This window comes from Eptatretus burgeri, chromosome 17 (assembly GCF_056783735.1).
Source record: "Eptatretus burgeri isolate ZD-2024b chromosome 17, Ebu_testis_v1, whole genome shotgun sequence".
NCBI lineage: Eukaryota > Metazoa > Chordata > Myxini > Myxiniformes > Myxinidae > Eptatretus > Eptatretus burgeri.
The window spans coordinates 43,988,852-44,014,756 of NC_140977.1; the positions used below are offsets into that span (position 1 = coordinate 43,988,852).

General features: G+C 43.7%; 1 protein-coding gene across 1 annotated transcript in view; it reads left to right on the top strand.

Annotated features, from left to right (window-relative positions):
- The window catches only part of LOC147009927 (uncharacterized), a 91,137-nt gene that overhangs the window by 14,881 nt on the left and 50,351 nt on the right, over positions 1–25,905 (top strand). Inside the window, exon 5 of the mRNA XM_085861213.1 lies at positions 8,335–8,442. Coding sequence (XP_085717339.1) covers positions 8,335–8,442 — 108 coding nt within the window. The remainder of the gene's footprint in view (positions 1–8,334; positions 8,443–25,905) is intronic.

Genomic DNA, 25,905 nt, shown 5'->3' on the forward strand with positions numbered 1-25,905 from the left:
ACATAAATAAATAAATAAATATAAACCAATGTCACCCACAGGGTGACCCGTATCTTGCCAAAAGGTGACCACGTGTGACTTCTTTAAGGTCACACTGAGGTGAACAGAGCTGCTATCCACCAGAAGCGACTCCTTGAGGAATATCTGCCTACGAGAGATTCCGATGAGAATCGTTCTACAGAGTAACCATGAAAAATATGCTTTTGCCTCATAACGTCACCAAATGACGTCATAATGTCTCAAGCTTGACATATCTAGAAAGCACTCATCGAGGCGTTTAATTTGAGGTACCACACGATATGGTTCCTAAAACTTGAAAATTTGACCTTGGGGTCAAATATGTTTGACCTGAGGCACTAACCATGAAGGTCAAGGCCAATCGCCACCAAAAATTAATCAGCTGAGCGCCAGACCATGAACTATATTCCCATGAAGTTTGAAGACTATCCGATCAAAATTACTCAAAAAAATAAGGGTTTCGTCGACTCCCCTGATTTGCAACAAAGTGACCTTGACCTTTGACCTTGACCTTCAAAATTTTATGCGCTGAAAGGACCTCTATAGGCCTCTGATATGCGAAGTTACAAAAATTTCCAATGATAACTGTGCTCTGCAGAGTGATTTATACGTGATTACAGACCAAAGAAAAAAAAAAAACATATGAAGGTCAAGGCCAATCGCCACCAAAAATTAATCAGCTGAGCGCCAGACCATGAACTATATTCCCATGAAGTTTGAAGACGATCCGATCAAAATTACTCAAAAAATAAGGGTTTTGTCGACTCCCCTGATTTGCGCCAAAGTGACCTTGACCTTTGACCTTAACCTTCAAAATTTTGTACACTGAAAGGGACCTCTATAGGCCTCTGATATGCGAAGTTACAAAAATTTCTGATGAAAACTGTGCTCTGCAGAATTTTTTATACGTGATTACAGACAAAAAAAATAAAAAAAAACATACAAGCTGACTAACATATCTTGCAAAACTTCGTTTTGGCAAGATAATAATTAAATGTGGTATGGAGGATGTGGTGTTCGTGGAGTATACATAAATAAATAAACAAGCCGGTAGGCGACGAGGGATTCGCTAAGATCGAAGCGCTGGATACGATGCTTTTCATTCTGACTGATCCACCGACGAAGATTCATTGCCAAGACGAATTGGTTCACATACAATTGTTCCTCTGCCTGGCAAGATTTTTCCTATTGCGTATTTTGCCAACTGGCACTCCTCATAAAAAATGATGGTAAATAGACACCCTATTTTTGAAGGACTACCATTTGAAAAATAATCGGTTTGCTGGTTTGTGCTGTGGAGCCTCGCATTGCAGACACACACACACACACACACACACACACACGGAAAACCCGATAAACTTCTCTCAATGCTCTTGTTTGGCCACACCTCCTGAGCCACACAATATTTTTCATAAGCCACGCCCACTTTCCTACACCACTCCCACTTTAAATAATAAATAATTGGAGGTGGTGTGTGGGTCTTGGAATCGTTTTCGGTAAATAAACAAAAAATTGGAGGTGGTGTGTGGATCGTGGAATCGTTTACGGAAAATAAATAAATAATTGGAGGTGGTGTGTGGGTCGTGGAATCGTTTTCAGTAAATAAATAAATAATTGGAGGTGGTGTGTGGGTGGGGAATAGTTTTCGTTAAATAAATAAATAATTGAAGGTGGTGTGTGCATCGTGGAATCGTTTACGGAAAATAAATAAATAATTGGAGGTGGAGTGTGGGTCCTGGAATCGTTTTCGATAAATAAATAAATAATTGGAGGTGGTGTGTGGGTCGTGGAATCGTTTTCAGTAAATAAATAAATAATTGGAGGTGGTGTGTGGGTGGGGAATAGTTTTCGTAAAATAAATAAATAATTGAAGGTGGTGTGTGCATCATGGAATCGTTTACGGAAAATAAATAAATAATTGGAGGTGGAGTGTGGGTCCTGGAATCGTTTTCGATAAATAAATAAATAATTGGAGGTGGTGTGTGGGTGGGGAATCGTTTTCGGTAAATAAATAAATAAATGGAGGTGGTGTGGATCGTGGAATCGTTTTCAGTAAATAAATATATAATTGAAGGCGGTGTGTGGATCGTGGAATAGTTTTTGGTAAATAAATTATAATTGGAGGTGGTGTGTGAGTCGTGGAATCGTTTTCAGTAAATAAATAAATAAATAATTGAAGGTGGTGGGTGTGTGGGTCGTGGAATCGTTTTTGGAAAATAAATAAACATTAGAAATCCACAGACAGAAATGCCGGTGATTCCATTTATTTTGGATCCTTTTCACTTTGGTCAATAATGTTTGGATTGAGGAGAGATCGAAGGTGGAACGACGGTGTAGTTCCTTACAAACACTGTATACACACCTTAAATGACGGTAAATAGACACCCGATTTTTGAAGGACTACCATTTGAAAAATATTACCTCAATCAAAAATCGGCTCGAGTAAAATTTTCTAAATATCTTGAAGTGTTTAATTCCGAAGTCTCGTTTCTCTACATTCAAAACTGAAGGACAAGTATTGAAAATACTGTACGCAGTTTTTCGGCCGCTACATAGCATCGGGTGGTTGCTAGGCAGCGAAATTCCAATGCGCACATTCCCAGTATATATTCCACCTGTTGGCAAAGTTTCATCGAAATCGGTTCGCTGGTTCATGGCGTGGAGCCTCGCGTTGCAGACACACACACACACACACACACACACACACACACACACACACACACACACACACACACACACACACACACACAAACACACACACACACAGCCGGAAAACCCGACAATAAGGGATATCTCGTATATATATAACGTATATATAATATAACGTGTATATAAATAAATAAACAATTCAATGTGGTATATTGGGAGTGGAGATGATAAAGTATACATAAATAAATAAACAATTCAATGTGGTATATTGGGAGTGGAGATGATAAAGTATACATAAATAAATAAACAATTCATTGTGGTATATTGGGAGTGGAGATGATAAAGTATACATAAATAAATAAACAATTCAATGTGGTATATTGGGAGTGGAGATGATAAAGTATACATAAATAAATAAACAATTCAATGTGGTATATTGGGAGTGGAGATGATAAAGTATACATAAATAAATAAACAATTCAATGTGGTATATTGGGAGTGGAGATGATAAAGTATACATAAATAAATAAACAATTCAATGTGGTATATTGGGAGTGGAGATGATAAAGTATACATAAATAAATAAACAATTCATTGTGGTATATTGGGAGTGGAGATGATAACGTGTATATAAATAAATAAACAATTCAATGTGGTATATTGGGAGTGGAGATGATAACGTGTATATAAATAAATAAACAATTCAATGTGGTATATTGGGAGTGGAGATGATAACGTGTATATAAATAAATAAATAATTCAATGTGGTATATTGGGAGTGGAGATGATAAAGTATATATAAATAAATAAACAATTCAATGTGGTATATTGGGAGTGGAGATGATAACGTGTATATAAATAAATAAACAATTCAATGTGGTATATTGGGAGTGGAGATGATAACGTGTATATAAATAAATAAACAATTCATGGTGCTACGTTGTGCTGAATTGTCGATTTAGTGTCCGTGTTGCTCAGGCCTCGTCACCCAGATCATAGCCAGTCAGTGTGCCAAATATGTCTGCTCTCACACCGCTTGCCTCGTACTACTTTTCTCTTTTTTTGGACACTTGATCGAGCATCATGGAAGGGTTAGAGTAGATTAGAAGGGAACAAAATGGAAAGGGGGAAACACTAACTGCAGAGTCGAAGTGAGAGTGAGATCAAGGGGAGGTCGAGACACATGGGGAGAACAAGCTGAAAGAAGCACAGCAAGAAGAAGAAGAAGGTGTGAATGAAACGGAAAAGGAACAAACCAACGGACAAACAAAAAGGGGGTGAGGGAGAGGGGGAAAAGAATCACAAAGAATTTTTTTTTTCCTTCACTCCAAACAAAATCACGAATCGATCTGCCTCTGGAGATATTGAGGAAAGGAAGGGATAGAATGAAGCACATTAAGTGAACTGAATTTTCATGTAATGAAACGTTTCTTCCTTTGACCACTTTCAAATAAGTTCATTAAAAAGCTCCACCTTCCTTATTTTCTCCGTCAGGAACACTAAACGTGTACTTCTTCTTCATCACAATCTATTCCTTGTCTTCTTCTTCTTCACAAAGATTATTTTTCAAACCTGTCTCACTCCTGAACACTTCATCCATCAATCTCCCGTACCTCTTGTATGACTTTCCTCCGTGCCTTCAACAATCATTCTTTCTACCCCTCCCTTGTGGTCTGCCTCGGTATATCCAGATTAGGCAGAGGTTGTCTCCTCATGACAATCGATTCCCTTTCATGTTCTCCAATGGTGTGAAACCCCTCCATGTCAGTACTCTCCCCCACATCTACATATTTGTGTCCTGCCAACCGCAACCCTTCTATGTGTCATCCTCGACAGCAACCCTCCACTTCATGTCCCCTCTTTATGCATCCCCCACCTCAACCCCTTGTGGCTTCCCCCTCATTCGGCCTTCTTTCAGCTTCCCTCTCGTTCTACACCATCTCAGCTTCCCCCTCATCCTATCCTCTCTGAAATCCCTAATCATCCCGCCGCCTCAACTTCCTCCTCGACGTGCCTGTTCCCGGCTACACCCGTGCACCACACCCCTGCCTCACACCTTGCTAAACTTGATGCCGTGGAAACCAAGGTCTTCAAGATCATTGGAATTTCTCGCGCTGAAGTTTGTGTGCCTATCACTTTCCCATTGCAGACACATCAGTGGTCTCTTTTTCTTCTTCCATCTCCTTTCTGGTCTTGCACCCTCTGCTCTTCATGTGGTTTGATCCCCCATATCCCCTCCCCCACTTCCCATCCCACATTTCTGGGGATCGCACATGGTCCACCAGCAACCCCCTATTGCTATTTTTCTGCATCCTTTTCTTCTGATACATCAATGTTTTTACCTCTTCCACGAGCTTAGACTTCGTATCAAAATAATATAAAAACTAGAACGACACTCAGTCGAGCGAAACCCTCTGTCGGGTTGAACAGTTTACATTTCATATTCACTGATGGGCTGGATCTGGATCCGAACCTGAACCAAAATCGAATCCACTCGTTCTTGTCACTTATCCAACTCATCCACCTAGTTTTGTCACAACTCATCCACAACTTTTTGAGATATCATGCTACATTTTGTTTTTTCCCCTATCTCTTAATGGTGAAGAATCACTTGGAAAATTTAAAAATTATTGTATCTGGATTTGGATCTTCACCAAAATCGAATCGATTTGTCTTTGTCACACCCAACCTGTCCACCAAGTTTTGTCTGAATCGGTCCACAACTTTTGAGATGACAGACAAATAAATACGAATGTGCTTTGTTGTGCATAAAGAGAAGTCCTGGACCATGTTGTTGAAGGGCCAGCAATGCATGTTTGTGTAAGGTCATTAATGTATTGATCTGCCGTCAGATTGCTATAGATATCGATCACGTTCGTCGAAAGATTTCAGCAATACCACTCCAAATCATGACACTTCCACGAACAAACCTTGCAACTTCCTGGAGACAGACTGAGGCATATCACTCATTGTATCTTCTGTGGAACCCATAGATGGCCATAATGTCTTTCAAGGAGAAACCTGGATTTTCACTCAATATAACACTTGCCCATTGCCTCTGTGCAAACTTACTAACTTGACTGCTGCAATCGTGCTTGGATGTGTCTTCGTGCAACTCTTACTGCCTCGTGCAACCATGGCGCTGTGGTAAAACACACACAAACAAATGGCATCTTCCCTCTCCGGGATAGTGTAGTGTAATTAGTTAACCAGGGTTAAAAGGGGCAAGTTGGTAAGGTGACAAGATAAGAATGACTGCACACAACTTTGAGGTTCTGGGTCCATTGATGTTGCATAATCTACTGATGTGGACCTGTGACCGGGGTTCTGGATCTGCCGTCTGGAGAGGTTCTGTGCTGAAAGGATCGAAACCTCGATGAAAAACGGTGCACAGCTGATGATCCGGGCACTTGGGAAATCAGTAAATTGCTCATAAGTTACGGTTATAATTTAAAATTTTCACCTTGGTCGCCAAAAACATGAACCAACTTCTATCCTCTCTTCCCAACTCTCTCGTCCCAACTCTCTCGTCCCAACTCTCTCATCCAAACTCTTTCTTCCTCATATGTGGTGACTTCAATTGCCATCATGCCAGTTGGCTGGGTGTGGGTACCTCCCTCACCTGCCATGGCTCTTCAGCAAAAGACTTCTGTGACTCATTGGGACTGACATAATCTGCCAACATCCCGACTGGGATCTCAACCAACGGTACTCCATCTCTTCTGGCTCTGATTTGACCAATTTCCCAGAAAACGTCAGCTGTTCTTCCTCCGCTCCATTCGGTTCATCTGACCACATGATTGTCAAAGTCGACATCTCTGGCTGTTATTAGAGAACCACCTCAACGCCGTCGAGTCTGGCCAAAGTAAGGGGGTTTGGGGGGGGGGCAAAACCGGAAAGGACACTTTAAAAGACAGAAAAACCACTGACCTGCCTGCGGTGAGAGGCCCAAAGACTCAGACTCATCGCCAGAGATCCCAATGATCCTAAATGCCTTGGTTTCCACAGCGTGAAGCCGAGAAAGGTGAGAGGCAGGAGCACCAGCCCAGAGGGGAGAGTGGTACTCGATCAGACTGTGGACGGAAGCTTTGTATGTGGTTAGGAGCTCAGGTGGGCCGAGGAAGGACTTTGCACGACAGAGGATTCCCAGTCGGCAAATGGCTTTGGAGGCCAGGTTGGAAATGTGGCTTTCCCAAGAAAGATCATGGCAGATAGTGAGACCCAGAAGCTTGAATGAAAGGACTTCTTCAAGAGGATTGTTGAGAAAGCAGATGGGGTGGGAGGGGAGGGGGGGGGTTCTAAACAGTCCTTTCGGAGAGACATAGTGAGAGTGTGAGATCTGTCAGGATTGAAAGGCATGTTCCACGTGTTGGACCAGTTTATTATTTTATCCAGATCTGCAGAGAGCGAAGAAGCTGCGGCTTGCCAGTCCGAGGGATGGCAGATGGTACGACAGAGGGTGGAGTCATCAACAATGAGATAAAGAAGATTTCCTAGAGAATTAGAGAGATCATTGATGAAAACCAGAAAAAGACCTCACCTCATTCTCATGACGAGGAGAAAGAATCTGGAACTCATTACAATGTGCTGGTTTGATGATTGGGATACGTCTTTTTCATCCTGAAAAATCAAACTGTCTCACCTTGTCATTCCAGAAAAATTGTCAAGTAAACCAACCTCTCCACCTCCACGGTCAGGCACGGGATTAAAAAGACCTATTCAAATTATCACATCAATATGTCAAGACAAATTGTAATCGGTGTAATTGAATCTTTTGAACGTCAGAGCCTTTCTGTCAAGTATGACCTCTCCAGGGCTAACCCAACAGCAAAGTTGGCCTAAAAAGCTCACCGCAGATCCCATCTCAGTGAAGATACACAGGTGCATTCAATGTAATTCTATAAATAATAGTACTTTTCATGCAATACCATATTTTGTCTGCATTTCAATGGAGTGCTGCTCTCCTCTCTGGGCTGGCGCCCAACATAACATCTGTCTCTCCGGAATACTTTCATATCAAGCTCTCAACATCCTCTCATCTCCCACGTTGAAAGGCAGAAACACAAGACCTGTTGCACTGACATTGCAGACGGTTTGCGGGCACACTTTATTTATTTTATATTTCATCGCCTCTCCTCTGGTCTGGTTCCCTCTGCACTTTCAGCCCACAGCCCTCTCCCGGATGCCCACATTCTTCCAGTAACTCTGACCTGGAAAATTTCCCCAAATCCATGCTTATACCACCACCTTTGTTCTTTGTTCTTTTTTTTTTTCTTCTCTCCAATTTGTGGAACCATCTTCTTGAGGCTGATTGACTCGTCCCTTCCATCCAGGGATTCAAGTTGGAGATCATTCACCATATTTTGTCAACTTCCATCCCTTCCAGCAATCATTTCATCTCCCATTACCCGACTTAACCGAACCCTCTTACTTGAAGGTTTCCTCCTCTCCTATCTCTTCGTCCGATTTCTTCTTGCGTCCACCTCCGACACCACTGTTGATATGTTGCTTTTTTATCCTCTCTTTCCTTGTTCTTGCATGAACTGATATGAGATTTTGCATGTATTAAGAAAATATTATTCTAAAAAAAACAACTATTAATGCTTAACATGACGTGCAATTCAAGAATGAAGATGACTTGTTGCTCTCGCATTTGATTTTGTACAGGTGAAATGGGTCCAGGTGAGAGGAGGGGTCTCCCTGGTAACGCTCTTCCAACGTCAAACACCATTCATGTGAAGGAAGAGCTGAGTGAAGATTCTTTCCGTGCAAATGGTGAGCTCAAAGAATCTTCTCAATTACAGAACGATTTTAGCTTGAATTTCCTGTTCCTAATTCCACCTCAGGGGTTCCAGGATGATCTCTGAGTATGCACACAGTTCCCCTCTATAGTCCATTTGCCGTTATTATGTGTTCCATTGTCAACCTTGTCAATATGGAAAGTGTATGGTTTTATGATTGTTTTGGACTAACATGGGTCCATTAATAAAATTCAGCTTGGTTGCTGGGGTGGCCACCTTGGGGAACTCCTGTAATTTGCATAAATTCAAGATGGCCGCTACAGGTCAGACGATGGGGCTAAGTTTTTAATCGGTCAACATATAATCCTGTGTAATACCTCTTTTCCATATGATTTTGACATGAGGAATTCAATTTTGGGGTTATTTTTTACATTCAGGAATAAATAGAGGTTCACATGAAATGTCCATGACTATTTTCTGCTGAAAATTATGCAACACCAATGCAAAAGTGAAGTCATGAATGGTTCACAACAGTATGTTGATAATCAGAAAGCATACACGTTGTCATGTCATCATATTGGACATCTTAGGAACTGAGGACATAGAGCCGAGTAGACAACTTACGTATTGTTCATTCCCATTCATTGTACTCGTCCCCTTCCGTATCCTCATCTCTTTCCAGTTCTGCTTCGACACTCCCTTCTTCCACTTCACTTTCACTGTCCTCCACAGTCTTGTGTGGGTTGAAGCACTTGTCGCTGCAACCACAAGTGCAGTATAGTGTGCAGGAGATCTTTGCATGGTGACAACTGCAACTTGCAGTACTGCAGGCCTTCCCCTCTGCTTTGCATCCACACCGCACAACATCCATGAGGTCCAAAGGGGCTGGTGGAGTAGCAGAAGTTGCTGGCACTGCGATTCCATCTCTGATGTCTCATCCATATTTTGTAATGTCAAGTTCAGGTGGGGTCTGCTGATCAGCTTATTTTGCAAGTACTGTCTGTAGATGTGCACAGAAAATATGTAGGAAGAGATTGATCTCAGTTGGAGGTAATGCCATGAGCTTGAGGGGCTTGCCAGACTTCCTTGTGTACATATAGTACCTCATCTCACTCATCGTGGTACCTTCTGGCTGACCATACAGGGCACAGAAGAATGTCCACCCTGCTTCCATGAGCTGTTCATGGCTTGCGTTCAGCTCGCCAAGTGCGGAGTACAAACCAGGGAAGTTGCCAGCTCTCAGTGTCTTCAGGGCTGACACTTTGCCCTTGCCGTATGGGTATGACGTGGTATCTGAGCCAGTGATGTAGTGCATTCCCAAAAGCTGCAGACACTTGGGGCCAAGCTGGTCACAGGTGGTGTTGATATCCCAAATTGCTCCATCCCACCTTTCCATCTGCACTGTGGCCTGGATGTTGCGCTGGTAAACCCAGTAAACCATCAATACAAAAACATCATTGTCATCAGAGAGGATACATATCACTCTTGCATTACATTCAGCAGCCATGAGCAGGTATGAGATCGTTGTAATTTCTGCTTCATCATGGTTGAACGCACCATGGCTACGGCTCTCCACAGTAACTCCTTCACCAAAGTTATAGGTACTCAAAACCTTGGACAGCTGCAACTTGTTCTGCTTGTTTTTCAGGATGGCGTCTCGACTAGGCAGGGGTGTGTTTATTGTGAGGTCATAGTTGATGGAACCAATGCCAGCACGCCTCACTCATTCATGGTCCTTTGCAGAAACATCATAATATTTGTCAAAGACCAAGATCTTCTGACCAGCAATGGTAGACAGCCTTGTCTTGATGGACTCAACTAAGACTGAGTCAGTTCCCCTGAAAGGCCAGACAATATGAAAGAGAAGTTGGCTCGCGTCAACAATGGTAACATCTGGTTGCAGAGGCTGTTGTGCCTGAACACAGAGTTTGTGTGCCAGTGGTGCTTTGTTGCCTTTCCTTAAGCACCCATATTCATCAATCATTGAGGGGGGGAATTCGCAGAGCTCAAACTGGAAGATAGGTCCTCGCTCCATTTGTCTTTGCTGTCCAATAGTCAGCAGCCTGAGGAAGATAGTTTCTTGATCAAAGATCGTCTTGTCCCCAATTTTCACTCGTTTCTGGAAGTGCTCCATTGTCTTGATGGGGCATGAGATGGTTGCATGGAATCCACCTGGAAGGGATGCATGGAACTCTGCAACCATTTTCTGACCTATAACCACGGAATCCTCAACATTCACTTCAGCTTCTCGGGGAGCAATTCGACCATTGGCAATGTTGTACAGATGTGGTGACTGATTCTCAAGAGGATGAGACACATTCGACAATTCAAGTAAAATCCGGCGCCGATCATCTGCATCAAGTTCTCTCCTTTTCTTCCCCTCCTCCTTGTGACGTGGTCTGATTCTTGTGTCCTTTTCTCTCACTTGGTCTTCATTGTCCTTGTTTGAGGAGTCAGGGTAGATGTGCTCCATTGTATCTGAGATATAGGCAGTGACAGGAAAGGAATCGATCCACTCTGTCACCATCTCTGGAGAAAGAGTCATACCCTTGAGGCCACCCTTGCCAATTCTAATAGCAGTTTGTTCACCGAACTGATCAGAGCTCACACCATTCCAAATGCCTTCCTGGTGACGACACACAAAAGCACCTGATATGAGCTCTGACTTGGCATCTGGTGGCAGCAGATAGCGCATCTCCAGAAGGTGATGGGTAATGTAATGGGCATAGTGATGGTGACCAGCAACAAAGAAGTAGGGAAGCATGCATTCAAGTGTTAGCTGTTGCAGCAGGAAGTCTGCCTCCCTCTCACTACACAGAAGTTGATGAACAAGCAGAGTAGGCTTGATGAAGTTATCAAGCCAGTGCTTCCCAGTTGGGTGCTGTCTGCATGTCTCAAGGTAGCTGCACAACAAATGGAATGTCTTGGGGGCCGGTGGTGAGGAAGGAAATGAGAAGGGCAGTCAAAACCATCCGGAAGGCTCTCATTGATCGAACCCAGGACTTGCCACTCATGATTCCTGCCAGGCCCCCGACTGCTGAACTGATGAGAGTCTCAACACCAGACCCATGCATGAGTTTTCCAATGCAACCACAGAAGGACTGCACAGTGTGCATTATCCCAGGCCTCAGAATCACATTTTTAAAGCGATCAACGTCATGACACTTCATTTGGCAAGCCACCATGTCGAGCTGGAGATCCACAGAGATGTGGACACAAGCCATTCCCATATCAGTCAATGACTTCTGAAGATACTCCAGTGAAGTCACTACAGTGTCTGGATGAGAAGCTTTGGCATCAATAAGGGGTCCGAACATGTAGGTACTTGCTGGCTTTTTTTCTGCATGACTGGTGAATGCTTCTTGGTTGTTGAACCCACCCCATTCCATGGCGTTCACCTGTGTGCTGACTGTGTTTAGCCACATCATGTCCTTTTCCTGTGCAGCAGCTAAACTAGCTTGCCGGGCACACACTTCTTGGTAGGAAAATCCAGAGGTTGCATCCACAGCGGGGGGTTCACTTTGGATGGCCCAGTGTAGTGCTGCAGAGGAAGGCTCCCTGCTGCTTGTCCCTGCTGCTCCCTGATGAGCTGCTGCTTGTCCTAGACTGGGCAGCTTTCTTAGACAGTCGTGGGATAATAAGGTCGCTCTTCCCTGGGTGAGCATGCCCATACTCAAGAAGGAAGGCCTGCAGGATGGGGTTGCTGAAATTCATGTGAGAGGACATGAGTAGTGCGCCGACCATTAGGCATGAACACTTGCAGATCAAGATTATCAAACCAGGCAAAAATCACGCCAGCAGTTCTACTCAAACCCATGAATTGGTGGAGAAGCTGAGCATTGTCACCGAGAAAATGAGCAGCGGATTTCCTGAATCTCAGGACCTCATCATATGACGTTGTGAACCCGTGTTCATGAAGGAGCTTTAGAAGATCAGAACTGCCATGGCGGTGCAGTAGTTTGACAGCCAGTCCTAATGTTGTCTGATTTCTGGTACCTACAACATGACTTTGAATTGACTGGCTCAGGCTTAGAGATTTCTTGGTCATTTCACCACCAGACACTAAGTCTGAAATCAACCTCAGTAAAGTTGGGCTTGTTGCCTTGATTGTCTTGGCTTGTGTAAATTCTGAGAGGTCATAATTGGCACTGTTGTACTTGACTGAGCGTACCTCCTTATTGATCTGCCTTACACAGAATCAATACTCCTCTCATCTGCATCATCCACTTTAACCATTTTCAGATGGTTAGCAATGGACTCACGGAAACCAACAATGGTAACACATCCATCTACCCGAACTAACATAACGTCCTTACTCATGCAGTCTGTTCGTTTGCCAAACATATCACGTCGAGTGAGTTTGCCACCAAGATCACAGTACAGGGAATGCAGTTCAACGCTATTCCACATATTTGACCTGTTACAATTCATGCGCTCTATGATGTTCTTTAGGGCACTTTCTTCTGCAACACCAGTTGGAAAATCAGCATATTTAGGTACTGTCATGAAACTGTTATAACAGCGTACATGGTATTTGCACTCAGCCGCAGGGAGATCAACCAAATATCCAATATGTAACTTGACCGTTCTGGCTACTTCATCATTATGTTGCTCAGCAGAAATAATGATGGCATCTTTCATAGTTGGGATGGGATTACCTTCCTTGTCAAAACGTTCTTTAGTCATGCACTGACGAACACGATTCCATCTTTCTGGATGTTTGTCGTCAACAGGTAAACATTCTTTGCCACAAAAAATGCAGTCACGTTTGTAAACAAACGCACCACTGCCTGTTGCCTGTGTGCGAGATCTTGTTGTCACTGTAACACAATCATCTTCAGCTTTTCTTTTCTATGATTTACGAAGTCTCTCAATTTTTTGTTTTGATGTGTAAGTACAGTAGCATCCTTTGTGACATTCTATGCAAACAGCATCACCACCACCATCAACAATGTCCTGTAGTTTTGCACGTAGCTCTTCATCTCCACGGGCTTTGGCACAGGAGATCAATGTCTTGATTCCTTGATCAGCGAATTTCTTCAATTCCCCTCCACCGTGACACACGGGAAGAATGCACTTTGAATCAGCCATATCTGTAAAAACAAAACAATGAATTAGTAACTCGCATTAATGTCGTATGTGAGCGTCCAGTTGTCAGAATAGTGACCTTGTTGTCATTCAAAATGTATCTCACACGGCAAACAATTGCCAGGAACTCGAACTTGACCTCAAATTTACTTCTAATCACAAAAATAAGGTTAAATCTCGATTCCTCGTGCCAAAATTATATGGAAAAGATGTCTCATGTGTAATTTTAAGTTCATTACCTAAAAAGTTATATTTTCAGCCCGGTCGATGACGGCCATCTTGTATTTGCGCAAAAATAACAGATTTCCCCATGGTTGCCATCCGGGCAACCAAGCTTAATTTTGTCTATGCATACCTGTGAACAAGAAACCACCATAAAACCATGCACTTTTGAGGACAACAAGGTTTCTCAAATCTCAAAATCAAAAGGGTGTGAGGGATTTGATGAGAGCAGTTTTGGTTGTGTTTTGAGATCATTTTAGTGGAAGGTGTACGAATGGTGATTTTGGAAGCTAAATCAACATGAAGATCTTCTCAGCGGCTGCTGTGTGGTGTGTGGTTTGTAGCAAGACATTCAATGAGTTCACCAGTTGATTGCCTCCAGGCAGTGATTCTTGCAACCGTTGAACAGATATTGTAGCAAACGCATCATGAATACACCAACAAAACCATTTTTCCAAAACAACAAAGTAAAGGAAGTAAATGTTTTTCTTTGATGAACGTTCCTGTACCAAGTGATTCGTTCATTTTGGGCACACTGACTTGTTGAATCGCAATAATGTGTGGAGAACAAATTCAGGTGTACCTAAGTGTGTTAGAAATGAGGAATGCAAACCGAAATTTAATGACAATGGGAAACTGTTGAGGTTTATTTATATACAGTGGGGAGAACAAGTATTTGATACACTGCTGATTTTGCAGGTTTTCCCACTTACAAAGCACGTAGAGGTCTGTAATTTTTATCATAGGTTCACTGCAACTGTGAAAGATGGAATCGAAAACAAAAATCCTGAAAATCACATTGTATGATTTTTAAATAATTAATTTGCATTTTATTGCATGAAATAAGTATTTGATCACCTACCAACCAGTAACAGCTTGGACGCAGCGACGTGCTGTTCTGGCACATGCTCCCATACCTGACCTGAACCAGTAAGAATTCTGGCTCTCACAGGCCTGTTAGTTTTTTTGTCTTTAAGAAGCCCTCCCATTCTCCACTCATTACCTGTATTAACTGCACCTGTTTGAACTCGTTATCTGCATAAAAGACAGCTGTCCACACTCAATCAATCAGACTCCAACCTCTCCACAATGGGCAAGATCAGAGAGCTGTCTAAGGACATCAGGGACAAAATTGTAGACTTGCACAAGGCTGGGATGGGCTACAGGACAATAGGCAAGCAGCTTGGTGAGAAGGCAACAACTGTTGGCGCAATTATTAGAAAATGGAAGACGTTCAAAATAACAGTCAATCTCCCTCGGTTTGGGGCTCCATGCAAGATCTCACCTCGTGGAGCCTCAATGATCATGAGAAAGGTGAGGGATCAGCCGAGAACTACACGGCAGGACCTGGTCAATGACCTGAAGAGAGCTGGGACCACAGTATCAAAGAAAACCATAAGTAACACACTACGCCATCATGCATTAAAATCCTGCAGCGCACGCAAGGTCACTCTGCTCAAGCCAGCGCATGTCCAGGCCCGTCTGAAGTTTGCCAATGACCATCTGGATGATCCAGAGGAGGAATGGGAGAAGGTCCTGTGGTCTGATGAGACCAAATAGAGCTTTTTGGTTTAAACTCCACTCGCCGTGTTTGGAGGAAAAAGAAGGATGAGTACAACTCCAAGGACACCATCCCAACCGTGAAGCATGGAGGTGGAAACATCATTCTCTGGGGATGCTTTTCTGCAAAGGGGACAGTACGACTTCACCGTATTGAGGGGAGGATGGATAGGGCCATGTATCGCAAGATCTTGGCCAACAACCTCCTTCCCTCAACAAGAGCATTGAAGATGGGGTGTGGCTGGGTCTTCCAGCATGACAACGACCCGAAACACAGCCAGGGCAACTAAGGGGTGGCTCCGTAAGAAGCATCTCAAGGTCCTGGAGTGGTCTCGCCAGTCTCCAGACCTGAACCCAATAGAAAATCTTTGGAGGGAGCTGAAAGTCTGTGTTGCCCAGCAACAGCCCCGAAACCTGAAGGATCTGGAGAAGATCTGTATCGAGGAGTGGGCCAAAATCCCTGCTGCTGTCTGTGCAAACATGGTTAAGAACTACAGGAAACGTCTGATCTCTGTAATTGCAAACAAAGGTTTCTGTACCAAATATTAACTTCTGTTTTTCTGATGTATCAAATACTTATTTCATGCAATAAAATGCAAATTAATTATTTAAAAATCATACAATGTGATTTTCAGGATTTTTGTTTTAGATTCCGTCTTTCACAGTTGAAGTGTACCAATGATAAAAATTACAGACCTCTATGTGCTTTGTAAGTGGGAAAACCTGCAAAATCGGCAGTGTATCAAATACTTGTTCTCCCCACTGTATTTATTTGTGCAAGCCTTGATGTTAGAAAGTGGAGCTAATGGATGCATTTTCAATGAATATGCATGGCTCTTTTTATAAGGGAGACGTCTGCAAATATAAAAGACTCGCGATTCTGCAAAATTGTCTGTCTACCGACTTAACTGTCCAGATAACTAATGATAAGCGTCACAGAAAGATATATATATATATATATATATATATATATATATATATATATATATATATATATATATATATATATATATATACATATATATATATATATAGCATCACGAGGAGGAGTGATGTAAGGGACACATGGGCCATTTTGGAGTTAATGCCATATAGCACTATGTTACCCCTTCCCCTATCATCCTAGCACGTCGCTTAAGGCCCGGTCACACCTTGACGTTTTAGCCAACGTATGCCGATTTTTGAATTTTTTTTCTAAAACGCTGGCACACGTTGAATACGTTATGGGTAAGTTTTGATAACATTGAGAGCACGCTGAAAAACACTGCCATACGTCGTTGTACGCTGGCTTTAAACGTTGTACTTTTTGGTTGTCCTCAAATTTTTTCATGCTTGAAATTTCACGACGTATGCCGGCGTATGACTCACACGTTCCGCTACGCTGGCCACAAGTTGTATGCACGGTCTGCGATCGTTGACAGACGTCAACACATGCTACTTGTAAGTTAATCATAAGTTGAGACACGCCAAGGTAATGTTTAGCGTACCCAAAACTTATTTCTAACCTATGATTAACGTGTTGTTGGCACGTTACGCAATCGTTGCCATACATCGACAGACGTTACTTTTAAGTTACTCATAGGCTGAAAGACGTCGGTATAATGGATCGTCCTTGCGTCAGCGTCCACGGCCACGGCCAGGACACTTATTTGCAGCATTCTTCAAACTTTTCTTCGGCATGACGAGGATGTTCACACTTCGATGTCTAGCTTGGCTATGATTCCAATTGTCCATCGGCAGTGTCTATTTAAAATAGTCGAGTTTGAGCGTTTTAACATGTTCAGAAGAAACGCTTCAAATTTCAAAACCTCAGCGTCAAAAAACAAAGGCAAGTGACAGCAATTTAAATCGTTCATTGTAAACAATGAAAATAGCAGAGTGGTACCGTTTAAAAGTCATTGAGTGTAAAAAAAATCCAATTGTTGAGCGCAAGCGTCTACTTTCAATAGTGGGGTTTGAGCGATTTAGCACGTTCAATAGAAACGATTAAAATTTCCGAGCGCCAGCGTCAAAAAACAAAGGCGAGTGACAGCAATTTAAATCGTTCATTGTAAACAATGAAAATAGCAGAGTGGTACCGTTTAAAAGTCGTTGAGTGTAAAAAAAAATCCAATTGTTGAGCGCAAGCGTCTACTTTCAATAGTGGAGATGCAGCCATTTAAATCGTTGAGTGGCAGCCTATGAACCTACCCGTGGACACGCGGACGCAAGGAGGATCCATCATAACCCACACCCTCCCTCTCACACTCACCTACTACTGCCAACATGAACAAACTACTACTAATACTAATACTTATACTAATACTGATACTGCTGATACTGCTGACATGGACATCGACTCAAAAAGGAACTCGAAAACACTGTTAGGTTCCCCTTTTATGAGCAGCATTTTTATATACCAATTCCCAAAACTGCTGGGAACACGTCTTTATATGGCAGTTGTAACCTAGAAACACGTTCATTTATTTTTTTTTTTTGTCGACCGGAAGACGTCATTGGAATACGTCTACATACGTCGATGTGTGTTGGGACTACGTAAAGAATTGGTTCAAAGCACGTCAAACACAAGTTAGAAATAAGTTTCGCGTAAAAAAGACATTACCGCGACGTGTTTCGACTTATGAGTAGCTTATAAGTAGCGTTTGTGGACGTGTGTAAGCGTCCACATATCGTGTGTAAAACTTATCCCCATCGCATGCGGAACGTGTGTCATACGCCGAGTACGTCGTAAAATTTTGAACATGTTTAAAATTTCTTGACGTACTCTACTTATTACGACGTATGATAGCGTACTTTAGTGTTGTACTCACGTATACCAAACTTACTCATACCGTATTTGACGTGCCCCAACGTTTTAGACACATTTTTCTTAGGTCGGCATACGCTGGCAAGATCGCCAAGGTGTGACCGCGATGTTGACACTTCCATTTCTACGGCAGTTATGATTCGAATCGTTGTGCGTCAGCCTTTTAATAGGCTACGTCACGACATCGTCGGCGATGCGTGCAACGCGCTATGCCGAAGTTAGACTATCGTTGGGCATCGGTTGTGTAGGCCGACAACAGGTCAGCATTCGTTGGTATAAGTTATCTATAACACAACGAAACGTTCTGTGTCCATTACTAATATGTTATGCATATGACCAACTCGTTATGAATACTTCCGAATCTTAAAAAAAAAAAACATCAAAAGTTCAACGTCAGCCAGCGTTTTACATACATTTTAATACGTTGCCATCGCTGGCTAAAACGTCAAGGTGTGACCGGGCCTTTACACCAAAACTCCACCCGAAATAGGGCTGAAAGTCTCGCGAAAAAAAAAAAAACTTTCATAAGCGCTGTTTCGCCAGCCGCGTCTGGCTGGATTCTAGTCCGAGGAGGAATGTTGTAAGTGCCCACGGCAATCTTCCTTGGTGGGAGGTGGCATGGTGCAGCGTGCTGCACCCCCACACCTCCCACCACAGTTGCCAGCTCAACCGAGCGTAAGACAATGTTTATCCAGGAGAAAACTTTATTGTTTTTATTGTTATCATGCGATTATTGTTACTATTATTTTTATACGTTTCACTCGAATTATTAGCATTGTTTTTTTTAATGTTTGTCGGTGGTATCCGTCTTTATTGGCGTTTCGTTTGCAATTCCTTGAAAATACACCATGGTTCTGGCATCACTTTCCCACCTCAACCCAAGCGTACGTCCCACTCCTCCACGACCACGCTTGCTTCGTCTTTACGCTTCTTGGATTTTCCGTAGTGCAGTGTCTTGTAATCCTTGTAATCAGGGTAATCATGTCTTCCGACAGTGACAATGTTGATAACCCTATGCCTGATCCATCAGGTAGTGCTGATAGCCCAGTAAAGTTTCGTGTTGGACGTTTTTATTCATCCAAAAGGTCTAAGGTTTATGGGCCAAGGAGGCGTAGTGGTGATGGCGCTCGACCTCGTGTGATGCTTGGTGAAGGGGACGCACCAGCGAGTGATGATAGCCCTATGAGTGATGACATTAGTGAAGGGCAAAGCAGCAGTGAAAGTTCTGGTGGTGAAGGGGCGAGCCGTGAAACTGCTGGTGGTGAAGGGCAGAGCTGTGAGGTTAGTGCTGGTGGTGAAGGGGCTCACCCTGCACTTGGTGCTGGTGGTGAAGGGGCTCACCCTGCACTTGGTGCTGGTGGTGATGGGGTTAGCCATGAACTAAGTGATTGTGATGAAGGGCCTAGCCATGAAAGTGATGGTAAAGGGGCTCGATGTGATGGTGGTGAAGGGGCTTCACGTGAACGTGACAGTGATTGTGGTGGTGACGTGGGTTCTAGTGATGGTGGTGCATGTGGTGGTGATGGTGAACGTCCTAGTGATGGTGATGGGGCTGATCGTGAAAGTGAAGGTGATGGTGATAGACGCCGTGGACGTAGGCGTTCCCGGAAGCCAGAAACGTGGGTGCGCGAGGTGGCCAAGCGTACCACAGCCCTTACACAGGAGACGACGTAAGGGCGCAAATGCTTGGCACCCCTTGTTGTGACGGGTGTTTTGCCAAGGTTGGGCAGGACCAGGTGAAGGCTATTTTTGCTGGTTTTTGGGCCCTTGGAAATTTTGAGGCCCAAACTAACTACATTATTGGCCATGTCAAACCGAAGGCAATAAAAAGGAAGCGGACTGCCAATGTTGTGAGCCGCCGTAGCACCACCAACCGGTATAGCAAGAGGAGCTACGGTTGCACCAAATCCGGTACCGCAGGGCCCGACAGGAATTTCAAACGGCCAAGACCAACCCAGACCCCTTCAGGATGGCCATAGTTATCGACCAGCAGCAGACCCTGCCTTTTCCCCGCCTAACAGTAGGCCAGGCCTACTACAAAAGAAAGCTGTGGGTCTATAACTTTGCCGTCACCAACCTGAATGACAACAAAACAACATTGTTTGTGTGGGATGAGTCAACAGCAGGGAGAGGATCGTCTGAGGTAGCCAGTTGTATCCTCAGGTGGCTCGATATGACCTTGGGGCATCAGTGTGTGGATGGTAGGATTACAGTAAGCATCTTTGCTGACAACTGTGCCGGGCAAAATAAAAACCTCCAGATGTTGCTTATGGGGTTACGAGAGCTGCACAGTCTTCGTCTAGCACGGGTGGAGTTCTCGTTTTTAGTGTCTGGCCACTCCTACCTGCCCTGTAATGCTGTGTTTGGCCACATCGATTTGGAGCTCCGGGGCCACAATATCGTCATGACACCTGAGGAGTACCGCAACATCATCGCTACCTGCGTTACTCCTCCCTACGCTGTCCTCCACATGGTTCGCAAGAGCTTCCTGGACGTCAACTTCTTGCTCGGCCGTATCATCAAGAGGAAGGTTGCTGGCAGACTCTTCTCCTCAGCCGCCCAGATTGTTGTTGCAGCTGAGTACAAGGAGGGATATCTGCTGAAGCCGGATTATGACACCACGGATGCAGCAGCTACCAAAGTCCGCGTCATGCAAGGCAGGAGGAGATTCTCAGCTGCAGAGTTCAACCTCGCCAGGGAGGACCTCCCACTATAGTATGCCTCTGAACTGTTGTTGCAGAAGGAGAAGGTGGATGATTTGGAGGCCCTCACAGACTTCATCAGCCCTACATCTAACCGTTTGTGTTGGGTGGGAGGTCAATGCGAGATGCATTCAGGTGACAACCAGTTTTGTCTGATGCAGAATCAGAGGTTGATGACCCAGACAACATCAACCTCGATTACGTCACCATGGGAGGTCCTACCTCTCTCCCATAACGACGTACCAACACCCTCCTAGGCCTGCCTACTTTTGACGACCCCTGCATGACAAGGACGACAGATTATTAATAATTGCTGGAGCTGTTAGTCAACGCACTGCCCCCTGAAGACGTGAGTTTGATAATAACGTTTTTGTCTTATTAATAACTTTGTTTACTCTGATCATTGTTTCCATTATTGTCATGCTATTGTGTTTTATGTTTTACTGTGATGTCACCATTATTACCATTTTTCTCGTAACTATAACTAGTTTTGGCACTACCATAACACAGTTACCCTTCCATGACCACTAATTATCGGTTTTTGGTATTGTACTTCACTACAATCATGGAAAATAGTGCTTTAGTTAACATGTAAACCACCCGTTTATAATGTAAAATTTCGTACCCCACTGTTTTTTTTTTGTTTGTTTGTTTTTTCCTTATCACATGATCAGCTTCGGCTTGAAACAAGGATTCTTGTGGTTTTTAAATGATGTTTCTATCTATAACGATAACAAAATTACAGCGTTTGAAGTTGCACAAACTTTGACTTGGATTTCTGACGTTTTAAAAAAATATATTAAAACTTTCTCCAACGCGGAGGATACGTTCTGGGATAACCTCATGTTGGAGGAATCATGAAATGTATGGGGAAATTGGGGATGTGTTCCAGGCTCCCAAAAAACTAACCCCAAAAAAAACTGCGCGAATGGTCGACCGGGTGATCGCACCTCGCCACAGGTCGACTCCGGACACGGGCCGCTTGGGCGGCCCGTTCCGTGCTATCGGGATAACCAAGCGGTGTTATCGCCGACCTGGATGGTTCAGATTAATTACCGGGCGTATTAAGCCCACTACGAACCCTTTACGTGAAGCAGGATGGAGGGTCAATAAAGAAAAGACGAAGCGAAACGGGAAAACAGTTCACACAATGCACATTTATTACGCGACACACGGAAAGCACACATATACAGCCAAACAGTGAAAATGCACATGTAGCAGTTAAAACAAAAGAAACAATGACACAGATTTACTACCGACTACGCGTACACACGGCAACACTTATACAGTTCTACTTTACAGACGGCGCCAACACACATTTACTCAAAAGCAAAGGAAAGAAGCACCCTCATAGACAGGGAGAAGACGGGGCCCGTGGGCCTTTATGGCGTGGGACTTGGCAGACCGAACGAGTCCCACAAGACCATTGCAGGTTACCTGCACCCTCGCGGTGCGATATTGGGCGAGCTCTCTCCGGCGCTCCTTGTACGAACGCGCAGGTCCGCGCGACAGCTGGCAGAGCGGCGCCTCCAGTCCGCGTCCCCTCCGCGACGTCCGGACTCTCCACCGACTGCAAGCTCCAACGAGCGGGTCGTTCTATGGACCGCTTCTCCAAGACCCAGACGGGCAGAAGACCATGAACCACCGACTGACACTGACACTCTCACCGACCGCCCTGACCTGACCTCCTCTGACCTCTCAGCGGCACCTCCGTGCGCCCTTTTATTTCCCTGGCACCCCGCCCCTCCCTTCGCGGCACGCGGGGGGGGGGGGGGACATTCCACTAGAGAAATTGGGGTGGGAGTTGAGTTCCAACCGTCATTCTTGTTTACCTGGGAAATCGGGGTGGTAGTTGTTGTTGTTCACCTTTTGTGTTCGTGGAGATGTTGACGGTTGCTGGCGGAGTGGTGAGGATGGCGTGGTTGTTGAGAGGCAGGTGTGGTTGTGGTTGTTGTGAAGCGGTGTTGTGGTTGGTGGTTGTTGTGTGATGGCGGTTGAGATGTGGTTGGTTCAAAATAAAGATAGAACAGAAAAACGCCTAACTCAAAGCGTCGCAGCCCGAATGAATCACATAAATTCCCTCGAGACAACGGATTTGGGGCTAACTACACATGTACTTTGAGATATCTCATCTACGGGCCCTTCATGGTGTAATGCAAATTTCCACAGCCGTAACAATATACATTGAAATAAGTGTTCATGTCATACTAGTTCTGTATTATTGCAAATTAACTCACCTTATTGTGAGGTGGTTGTTGGAGGTTTGGGTGATGATTTGCTGGTGAATGGTGTTTAAGTTTCCGGAAATCCTCCATCTTAGCTTCGTGTGTTTGGTGAAGTGTTTACTATTTTGTGCGTGAATTGTGCCGCTGTAATAAGTGTTGCCTTTGCAATCATGAATGGAAAGCGTCTGTGGTGTTGCGAGGTTGGTAGTGTGAGCAAAAGACAGAAGAAGGCCATCACTATTGAAGTAAAAATGGATGTTTTAGGACAGTATGAAAGAGGTGATCATACAGCTGATAGGAAGGTGAAGTGAAGCCATTTAACACTAGTTCTGGGTGGTTTTCGAACTTCTTGAAGCGTTACAACTATGGCAACATCAAAATGACCAGAGAGGCTGCTGCTGCCGACACCGATGCCGCCGAGAAGTTTCCTGCATTTCTCGAGGCCATTATCGAGGAAGGTGGATATTCTCCAAAACAAATTATTTCAACATTGATGAGACTGGTCTGTTTTGGAAGAGGATGCCATGTAGGACTTTCATTTCTTGTGAGAAGAGCGTACCTGGGTTTAAAGCAGCGAAAGATTGTTTCACGCTGATTTTGGGAGGTAACGCTGAAGGTGATTATAAATTGAAACCGTTAATGATTTACCATTCAGAAAATCCCATGGCTCTGAAGGGATATGTTAAAAAATGTTTGCCTGTCTCTTGGTGTTCAAATGCCAAGGGCTGGATAATAGGCAAAATATTTTGTGAATATTTTCGCTTCCAACTTGCTACCAAGTTAAAGGAATATTGTGAGAAGGAGAATTTGAGTTTAAAAATTATTATCCTCCTCGATAATGCCCCAGCTCATCCAACATCCATCCAGGATCTTAACGAGAACATGAAGGTTGTGTTTTTTCCACCCAACATGACATCTCTAATTCAACCCATGGACCGGGGAGTGATTGCTACATTCAAGGTGTATTATTTCTGAACAACATTTGCAAACCTGGTGAAATCAACTGATAATAATCAGATGACTGCAAAGGAATTCTGGATGGCCTTTACAATAAGGGATGCTCCACGTAATGTTGAGGAGTCTTGGAAGGAAGTCACCCGTTCCTGCATGAATGGTGTATGGGGGAAACTTTGCCCTCGATTTGTTCACAGCTTCAAGGGTTTCAGCAAGACTGTCAGCTTGGCCAAGATGGCCAACACTGTCGGTTTTGGTGAGGTGGAGGAGGGTGATGTCGAGGAGTTGCTGGACTCGAACCGGGAGAAGCTCTCAAATGAGGACCTTCTAATGCTGGAGAAGTAATGTCAGGTGGAGGAGTCGGAGGCAGAAAGTGAAGAGATTGAGCTACTGCGTACTCTCACGAGTACGAGGATGGTTGAGGCTTTTCACCTCATTGATACGGGTCTCGCCATCTTCGATGAAGATGACCCCACACAGAATGCAGCTCAAAAGTGGCCCAAAATGTCCAATCATCTGCTATAAGTTAATTGAAAAAGAATAGCAGATGAAGGCAGCTCAGACGACTTTGTTTTTATTTTTTTCACAAAAAGGAAGGGAAAGAACAACGAAAGGACGATGCCAGTGAGCCCTCAACATCAAGCGGTCAAAAAGCTAAAGCGCATCTCATACCCTCTCCAATTCAACATCCGTCACCATCATCAACACCACCATCTTCACCATGTTCATCTGACAAATATGATCCCCCTCCATAACTCCTCTACCTCCTTCCCCTCAACACTTCCAGAAACAAGAAGACATCAGCGGCAGCAGGTAACGTAGTGTTTGCATCCCCTTTCTTTAATTTTTCTATTTTAGTTGTTATAATTGATTAAATGCAACAGTACGCAGTACAGTTTTTACAATTTTTCATTGTTTATATCTTAAACATTACAATTTAATTTAAATAAACCACTGTAATAGTAACAAGTCTGAAGACGACGATGGTTCACGAGCATCGATGGTTTGACGATGTAGATTGTTTCAGAAGTCAAGGATGAGACAATGTGATAATGTTTGACCAAGTTATAAAAATGATCAACATGATGTGGTACGAGAGTGACGGGTTATTAGCTACAAAATGTCGAAAACCCGGTTTCGTTCAACATTAAAAATTTAACCTTTGCATAACCTTTATAGGTCACAAAACATTGTTGTGGACATTAAAATAAGGAAACAGGATACGTGCTATAGCTTATTGGAGTTAGTTTGTCGAGGAAGGTCGAAAACCCGGTTCGATTCCCACAACTTTGAAAATTTGACCTTTGTGAATTTTAAAGGTCAAAGGTCAAGGATTATGACCTTTGGTGCAAAACTTCCTCTGGAACATTCCAGGAACAATATAACGTCATATAGGCTATATGGCATTTCGCACTCCTCGGTTTATCCATACTTTGATGGAATCAGCGTAAAAACAAACTTGAAGGGGGCGCCACAGGCAAGGTGTTCGAGATAGAAAAAAATGGTTTCAAGAGTTTAGGAGGGGAATGACCACAAGATTATGCATTAAAAATATTGTCATCCTAGCTCTCAAAGTTTGGGCGGTCATATGATTTTTATGTCAAAATTCGAAATTTTCTCAGTTCGTGCCCTTGTGACCTTGACCTTGGGACAAAAATGAAAAATTGAGCTCCGTGGGGCTATGCAGGTGCCATTGGGCTAACCAAATACTGAAACTCCTGCCAAGTTCAACAAACCCCTCGGAGAAGATAATTTTTACGTCAAAATTCGCAATTTTCTAAGTTTGTGACCTTGTGACCTTGACCTTGGGATGAAAATGAAAAATCGAGCTCCGTGGGGCTATGCAGGTGCCATTGGGCTAACCAAATACCGAAACCCCTGTCAGATTCGACAAACCCCCGAGGAGAAGATGCAAACTGAAATCGGCTACCCCCTAAAAA